The sequence below is a fragment of the Salmo salar genome, chromosome 21, assembly GCF_965601325.2.
Source record: "Salmo salar chromosome 21, fSalSal1, whole genome shotgun sequence".
NCBI lineage: Eukaryota > Metazoa > Chordata > Actinopteri > Salmoniformes > Salmonidae > Salmo > Salmo salar.
The window spans coordinates 43,115,464-43,124,631 of NC_138311.1; the positions used below are offsets into that span (position 1 = coordinate 43,115,464).

General features: G+C 38.8%; 2 protein-coding genes across 2 annotated transcripts; both read right to left on the reverse strand.

Moving 5' to 3' along the window:
- Positions 1–2,275: 2,275 nt before the first annotated feature.
- LOC106582322 (gamma-crystallin M2) lies at positions 2,276–3,341 on the reverse strand. The gene is made up of 3 exons (XM_014165303.3): positions 3,282–3,341; positions 2,884–3,126; positions 2,276–2,610 (listed from the first exon to the last, which is right to left on the reverse strand). The coding sequence occupies exons 1-3, from the start codon at positions 3,288–3,290 to the stop codon at positions 2,338–2,340; spliced, it is 525 nt and encodes a 174-aa protein (XP_014020778.1). The 5' UTR covers positions 3,291–3,341; the 3' UTR covers positions 2,276–2,337.
- Positions 3,342–7,298: 3,957 nt separating this feature from the next.
- On the reverse strand, positions 7,299–8,922 carry LOC106582310 (gamma-crystallin M2). The gene is made up of 3 exons (XM_014165265.3): positions 8,777–8,922; positions 8,317–8,559; positions 7,299–7,644 (listed from the first exon to the last, which is right to left on the reverse strand). The coding sequence occupies exons 1-3, from the start codon at positions 8,789–8,791 to the stop codon at positions 7,369–7,371; spliced, it is 534 nt and encodes a 177-aa protein (XP_014020740.1). The 5' UTR covers positions 8,792–8,922; the 3' UTR covers positions 7,299–7,368.
- Between the last annotated feature and the right edge of the window lie 246 nt (positions 8,923–9,168).

Consider the following 9,168-nt stretch of genomic DNA (forward strand, 5'->3'; position numbering starts at 1 on the left):
GAAAAAATAAGCGATTTTATGATGTCCTCAATCTAGTACAGTATACTGGTCATGTTTGATCTCTTTTATAATGATTTCATGTCCTTGAAATAATAATCTTATAACATGCAACTATAGATTGTTATTGATAACTGAGTAAAGGGTGGAAAGGTAGGGCAGCAGGTAGCCTAGCGGTTAGAGTGTTGGTCCAGTATACGAAAGGTAGTTGGTTTGAAAACCTGACCTGACAAGGTGAGAAATCTGTCGAAGTGCGCCTGAGCATCGGTGCTTTCCTACTATGGTTGACCCTATAAAACAACACATTTCACTACACATATCTGATGTACGTGACAATGTTTTTCTGAAAGGAAATGATTGTTTCACCTGCCTGTAAATTGTATTTGTCATTTATCCACTGGATAGTGTGCTGATAAATGTTTGTGAAATGAATTGAATAATTGTTGTTTAATGAATTGAATATTAGAATTGGTTTTGATGGGTGATTGATTTACAACGACAACCATCACACCTTCAAGACACAAGTGCATGCACTTCATTCCGTTCAAAAAGATGATGGGGACTGATAGGGCTGGTGTATATGTGAGAATTGCATAGGAAGTATGCATGTGCTTTTTACAATTGACATCCTTATTTCTCTCATGTCACTTTCATTCTATACAATATAGTGTATGTAGCTATGCACATATGTAATTTGTATTAATCTCACAATTAATTCATTACTGATTACTAAAGTGATATAATGCTGATATCTGATTTTGCTGAGACCAGAATGAATGTATTTTTATCTTGCAATTACCTCATATAATTGTTTGAATATTTGCCAAACCCTTCTACAATGCATCAAACATTTCTTTCCACCAGGGTTGACGTAAGATGGTTATTACCCTTTTCCCCTCTCACCACTGATAGGACCAATAATGGTTGAGAATTAATATCATATTATTTAGTTCTGATTGAAGTAATAAGTAAATTAGCAAGTAGCATGAGCCTCGGCTAATGGGAGCCGGATCGGCTCATTGGAGCAGGAGCTAATCCTGTTTCTGTAGGGTGAGGCAGCTTGATGTACAAGTACACCTCCTGGACAGGACCCTAGTCTATTGCAAGCTATCTCTTTAATGCTGAGTGCCAAGCAGAGATGCATAGGGTCCAATTTTGTCAGTCTTTGGTATTACTTGCCCAGTGATCACAAGTTGGTTGATTGAATTGATAGCTCAACTCATGTTGATGGTAATTATGGTCTTTATTTTTTGTTTTGTCTTTTAATACATAACTGCGTATTGTTTAAGGTGATTTTCTATATTTTCCTAGATGTGTGGTTTTCTTTTTATGTGAAAATATATTTTTTAACTATACTGGAATGTCTGTATTTTTAGGCAGTCCCTTAGCACAAACCACTTTTGGTAACACTTTATAATAACTTTCATGAATCAGCCATTATAAATGTTTCTAAATATTTATATATGCTCATAAATGCATTACAAATTACTATAAATGCTTAGGAATTGTATTTATTTATTACTAGTTTATTAATGCTAGAGAACAGTGTTCAACTTTGAATTAAATATTTTCTCAGTTATGCTTTCCACTAATCTGCATTCCAGCAACATTAAGGCAGTTATATACAATTACACATTTTACATGACATTACATTCCTTCAATGCATGATGTTGTCATGCCTGACTCCTTAGACCAGGGCTTTTCTTAAACTATGTGTCAGGACCAAAAGTGGCCCCTGGGCATGTGACAGGTGGGTCGTAAGTTATCAGAATAAACTTAGAATCACACATCGTTTTTTATTCATTTGGGTCGTTAGGGGACGGTTTGGGTCACAGGAGGATGGTGAATTTCTTATTTGGGTCTTGAGCTGGAAAAGTTTAAGAAGCCATTCCTTAGACAGTCACTTACGGTAGCTAAAGCCATTTGATTTCAGTGTCCGAAAGTCTAGTAGCTGTAGTATTTTTTACAACTTTCTGGCACTGAAAGCTGAAAACAGTGACCTCCAGATGAGTGGTGTATGTTTTCAGGTTTGAATGCAGTAAGTGCCATAGTAAGTACTCTTATTGGTCAATATATGAGATACTGGATGCTTGGCCATAACAAAGTGGTAGTTGATAATTGTTCGCACAAGTAATGACATGGCCTTTATTGAATCATTCTTGGTAGTGTCATTTTATACCAACTTAAAACCACATAAATACAGTGAACATTTCATGAATATTAGTTATTTCAATAATGAAAACGTAAACAAGTCAGAGATCATTCGTACACAAAGGGGTTAAAAATTCAACCATTTTAATAACTAAGCATGTATTTACAGCAATTGCTTGAGCAGGATGGCTAAAAGTCAGTGACCCGTCTGAAAGAGCCTACAATGGCGCAGGTGGCGCACCATTCACGGTATCTCCTGTACTCTCCGGGTCTCAGGAAGTACTGTCGACCCCGGTAGTTGGGATACTCGTAGAAGATCCAGAAGCCATTCATGATATTACAGGAGTAGATGTGGCGGTGGTGGAAACGATCAGACACACAGGGACAGTCGTCCATGAATTCCATCATGTGACCACTGAAATCGGCCTTCTCGTAGATTCGCATCCTATATGAACCCCGGTACTGTGGAGCAAAAGGAAAAGCAATCAAAATGGCATCCAGTTGATACCGTACAGAGAGTAGATGGATAATATAATGGCAAGGTGGCATTAAATATCAACATCCATTTCCTGGATAGTTCTAGGAAGCTCATGAACCTAAATCATAAAACAGAGATGATGTAATAAAGATAAATAAATTATGTTCTTATCCTTGCTCCAACTCTCTTGTCTTGATAATCATTTTCTGGTACCTTCCGTTGCCTCAGTAAGACGTCCATACCCAGTCAGAACTTACCATTGGAATCATACGACATGATCGGATACAGCTGCTGAAGCCCATCCAACGCTGGTAATCAGCATACTCTCCCCTCCTCATGTAATACTGGTGACCCATGTAGTTGGGGCGCTCATAGATCATAAAACAGCCACTATCCACCCTGATGGAGTTACAGCGGCTGAAGTAGGAGTGCAGGTCTGTGCAGTCATTGCTGCACTCATAACTACGACCTTGGAAGTTCCTGTCCTCGTAAAATGTAATCTGCAAATCAAGAAATTTCAATGATAAGTTTCACTTTGGGCTGATATAGGTGGGGTGGGACCCACTATACAGCATATACTGAGCACATTACATAGCAGACAAGGGAGTAAAATGGTCAGAGTTTACAGTTCAAAAGCACAGGGAAAAAGTCCTACCTTGCCCATGGTCTCCGTTGGAGAGATTCCACATGTTTTCAGAGCTTTTTATACTACCTCTTGACAAACAAAGTATTGTTATTCAAATGCTCACATAGTTATAATTCAGGGTACTGGCACATGTTTTCCTTTTTGTTGGAGAACAACATTGGGTGAGAAATATGGATTTGTATTTGGAAAAACAGGATAAATAATTACTGGTTTGATGTTTTGACATGCATAGACAAAGGAAAAGACTAGTATGGTATCCACACGTCCAATAGACAATAGGTACAGAACAATATGGAACAGCCCTTTAGCATTAAATATGGTGCGTAACACTAGAGGTAGCCATTCAGGTCCTTGCTATCCTGGATCCTTGGGATGTCCCAACTCTGACTTTACCCCACTGAAGTTGACATTTAAAATGGTTAAGGTAGGGGTTAAGGTCAGGGTTAGGTAAGGGTTATGGTTAAGGTTAGGGTTATGGTTAGGGTAGGGGTTAAGTTTAGGGTTAGGGTTTAGGGTAGGTACATCCCAAGGATTCTGTATTGCACTAGCCTAGCTATTCACTATGCAATCTCATTTGCATTCTCAACCCATTTTATGCAAATGAGTACAGTCTGAAAAATGACATCCTGCTTGTAACACATGGAGTATTTACAGTATATGATGTGTTAACATCCAACGTGTCATAGGCTACTTACTGTACATTAATCACAGCACCAACATGATTACGAACACATTTTACTACAACTACATTATTACCAACCACCACCACCACCTTTACCATTACTAGTGCACCTCTGCTCGCTGTAGTTAGAAGAATTCAAGTGAGTTTTACATTTTTTTGCCACATTCTAGCTTTTCTTCACTATCCATACCATAACTTACCATATCCACTGCCAAGGACAGTCCAAAACATCTTCCTTATTGGCCTGCTTAGCTAACGCTCTTCCCATGACCATCCTTGACTAATTACAGTTTGCTTTTACATGGTAAACAAACAATTTGTTTGTGTCATCCCTTTATCCCCAGAAATGCCAATCACCTCTGTGTTTACATGTTTTGCATAAAAGTAAACAATGGCATTGTGCTGGAAAGCAGAATGTAATTTCATGAACATTACATGGCTCTCTGGTTAACGGTAGTTGGCTATGCTGTAGGCCTATATCAATAACAGCCAAGAAGTGAAGCAAAGGTTGATATAAAATAGTTTTTTTTATAACAGGCCATTCGATCATAGAATGTACTAATTATACATCGTTAAGTGTACATGATACTAGGCAATATAGAAACATTTGAGTTATTTTGGCAGGCGGATGGAAAGGTTATTGAAAATGTATCCCATAACACGTTTAAAAAACATTTTAATCACTAATAGTACCTGTGAAGTCCCAATCTAAAACATCAAACGCCATTTAATTATCCCTAAATGCTCATTGTTGTTCCATAGAAGGACTGCGAGTTCTACCATGAAATCAGTATACGTTAGAACCTCGTAGTTCACAACTGTAAAAAAAAAGGAACTGTCATATAATGAGAATGCAGGGGTGAGGATAGAATATCAAAAAATGTCTGACTTTAGTCTAAACCCAGTGGCCAAAGATGGGTGAAATGCCGTCATTGAACTAGTTATAATTTAGTTGTAATGTAATTTCAACCCATTTTGCCCATTAGGAAGGGTCCAGTTGTACCTCACCTCACAAGCCAAAGAGACTAGAAGAATGTCTAGTTATTGGCCGTGCTTTGTTGTCGCCTGTAGTTAGTTAATCTGCCCATAACGAACTGCTGGATCATTCATCGACTGGGTTCTTGCACTGAAGAAAGAAGTAGGAAACTTTTCCATCTCACTTCCCGAAGGCTGCCAGGACTTTACATTTTAGTCATTTAGCAGACGCTCTTATCCAGAGCAATTTACAGGACCAGTTACGAATAATTTATTACATTTGTAAAGCAGTTTTCATTATAACGAATAATCTCAAAGTGCATAAAAGAAAAAATATATATATATATTTTTTTTTTTTACATAATTAGACAAACTGACACAAAGAACCCAGCTGACGCTAGGACAACAAGGAGCACAGCTCTCAACACAAAGCCTTCCTAAAGAGAAAGGTCTTTAGGCCCGTTTTAAAGGAGCCCAGAGTCTGTGGTGCCCTCAGGTGGTCTGAGAGGGCATTCCAGAAGCTCTGGGCGGTCAAGTTGAATGCCTGATCCCTCAAGGAGCGGAGCTTGGTCCTAGGGGCGTGGAGGAGCAGGCTACCGCTTGACCTGAGGGTGGGGTTATGAAGGAAGAGCAGTTCTTTGAGATAAGGAGGGGCATTGCCATGAATACACTGGAAAGTCAGCAGGAGGGTTTTCAATTGAATCTGGAATGAGACTGGGAGCCTGCGCAGAGATGCCAGGAAGGTGGGGATGTGATGGCATTTCCGCACTCTCATCAGGATCCTGGCAACCAATTCAGGTAAAGTGCATTGCTCAAGGGCACATCGACAGATTTTTTCACCTAGTCTGGCTTAGGGATTCAAACCAGTGACCTTTCAGTTACTGGCCCAATGCTCTTAACCACTAGGCTACCTGCAGCCCAGATGCCTGTACATACATGATAGTGTGACCTATACAGTACTTATCTTATACATTACTTTTGGAACTTCTACATGAACATTGTAGAATGTTAGGATCTGATCTGTCTTGTCCTACCCCACATCTTATTGCTTTATTACTTGGCTTTATGTTAGGGCTAAAGGTGTGTCAATATGTGGTACCGCTACAAAGACTATAAGTGGAGCAGAGAGTCAGTTTGGTTTATTGGCATGCTAAGGAGTTCTCAAGACAACGCACATTATGTAGTCGCTAAATGAAGACAAAATGCAGGGTAAGAAATCCTTAGAAATATTGAGATATTGCCTTATAGTAGCTCATTAAACTCAGCATCTAACCAGAGAATGACCTGGTTCCTTCATATTGTTTTCATTTCCTTGGTTATGTTACAGTATATCTTTATTATGGATTATGATATCTCTTTATCTTATTTGATAAGTGCATTCTTGAAAATAAGCTGCATTCATATATCATTAAATATGCCATGTAAGTAAGATCGTTAGATCAAAACTACTTTATAAAAATCTGATTCTCGTCTTTCAGCTATACATTTACATCATTTAGCAGACACTCTTATCCAGAGCGACTTACAGTAGTGAATGCATACATTTGATACATTTTTTTTTTGGTACTGGCCCCCCGTGGGAATCGAACCCACAACCCTGGTGTTGCAAACACCATGCTCTACCAACTGAGCCACACGGCTACAGCAGGTACAGAGAAAGCAAAGGTAGTAATTAACATATATCTACATTCTGGTCTGTACAATTAGCATTCATATTCATATTTATATTTAATATGTATATTAATGAATAATAATTGTATTCCAGTAGGCCAATGTGACTGCAACTATGAATGTGAATGTAGGATTTACAGGTGCACTCACCGTTATTGATGTGATGCCTCAAATTCACTACGTTCTCCAGTCAGAACTACTGCATAGAGTCTACTTCTTTAATTAAGCATCATGGTATGGATAAATTCAGCCACAATACATATACAGCTGGCTAATCCCTTATGGGGCCCCAAACGGAGAGAGCGGCTCACGCTTTGTCTGCTTGCATTCTTTTGCTAATAAATGCATTTTTCTCACGTATAATGTGGGGTTTAGTGATCAATCTGTACTTTTTGACATGAGTTATCAGAACAAACAAATATTCTAGTAATGATTAGGTGTTTTGATATCCAACATGGAACTTAAATGGTTGTGGTGCTGTAATTATTTGTGTAGGATTTAGATATCTAGAGCCTACTGTAAAACAAGATCAATTATATATCTCAAATGCTCTACCAATAAACGTATTTAGACTGCGTAAAGAGATTTATTGAAATCAGCAAACTTTGTGTGAATTGTCACCAGTGAGGGTCTCAAGCAATGGGGTTGAGTTTTGAGAATATACCAACCTCAATGAAAAGATGAGAAGAAACAGAAAAGTTTTTTGATTACGAATCAAAGTTTATTGTGGACAGAGTGACAGTTGATAGTTTAAAATGGAGCTGTGGTTTAGTTGAAGTCGGTGATCCTTCTGAGGGAGCCGATCTTGGGGCTCTGGCCTCCCCAGTCGCTGAACCTCCTGTACTCACCGGGCCTCACATAGTACTGCCTTCCCTTGTAGTTTGGCTGGTCGTACATCAGCCAGTGGCCGTCCATCACGTTGCAGGAGTTGATGTCGGACATACGGAAACGGTCCTGGACATTGGGGCAGTCGTCGCTCAGCTCGTTCATCTGGCCGCCCATGTCAGGACGATCGTACATTCTCATTCTGTAGTTGCCGCGGTGCTGTAACGGGATCAAACAGGTGTTACATAGTCATTACATAGTTATTACATAGTTTCATGGTTACTGCATAGTTATTACATAGTTTCCTAATCATTACATAGTTACTACATGGTCACTGCATAGTTATTACATAGTTACTACATGTTACTGCATAGTTATTACATAGTTACTACATAGTCATTACATAGATATTATATGGTTTTTGTGTACTCTATTTGTTTATTTTTTACATTTAATTACATTTAATGGTACATTTAGAGGTAAATGTTGCTGAGGCTTTAGTTGCAATTTAGATGTTATATTCAACAAATTTGTGACTGATTTATCTCATGGCAGCTACATGTCATATGCAGGTAGCTCATTCATGCACATCCTAGTCTATCAAAATTAATCAATAAAATAAATGTTCAATATAATTGCAGTATTCAAATGTATCTGGTGATGACTTTGGCTTTACTACAAAGAATAGAAAATGTATGCCAGATATTTTAATCATTCAGTGACAAACTATGACTTTCCTTCAACTTAGTGTGTTGTGAAAAGTGTTATGAAATGTAATGTTTTGTAATATTTTAAATTGTATATAACTGCCGGAACCCAGGAAGAGTAGGTGCTGCCTTGGCAACTGTACAACATGTAGTCACTAGATGCATTTCAAACCTTGTTACTCACCATGGGGATCATACGGCAGGACCTGATGCAGTCGTTGATGCCAATCATTCGCTGGTTATCGGGGTACTCTCCCCTCCTCACGAAGTACTGATTTCCCATGTAGTTAGGGCGCTCATATACCATGAAGCAGCCGCTCTCAACCCTGAGGGAGTTGCAGCGGTTGAAATAGGAGTGCAGGTCGGCACAGTCGCTGTTACACTCATGAGAGCGACCCTGGAAGTTCCTGTCCTCGTAGAAGATGATCTGCAAACAATCACATCACATTATATCATTATCTCTAAAATGACAGGACTACTAAACTGCATGAGATCTGTCTGCTAAACTGGTTGTATTATCTGATCTATTTGTAGAAACTGTGCTTGTAAAACGAAGGGGAAATTAATGAAATACTGTATAATATCATTGTAAAATTGTTTAGATTTCATCTGAAAAGTTGCAAAACCATGGACTTCTTTCTTACCTTTCCCATAGTCATGTTGGCGGTGGATGGGGGTGACTGCTCAGTGCTCAATGTCCCTCAGTTCAGCACTGTCTTTTATAAAAAATAACACACACAGGGCAGCTGTGTGATTGCACAGCATAAAGTATTGTCATTCAAATATATCCCTCAGTCATAGTGATGATGTTTCAATGGTGGGGGTGAGTGAAAAAAATCTGTTTATGTATGAATGGCCGTGTGTAACCAGTTATTGTTCTATCCCCCATGTTCATCAGAATTCTCAGAAAACACTACTGTATACCAGTCTGATACACTCACTGCATCAGCAAAACCTATCAACGCCATATTCATTATACAGTAGTCGTCAGCTACAGTACATGTTAGAGAGCCAATACACGGGCCATGAAATTAAC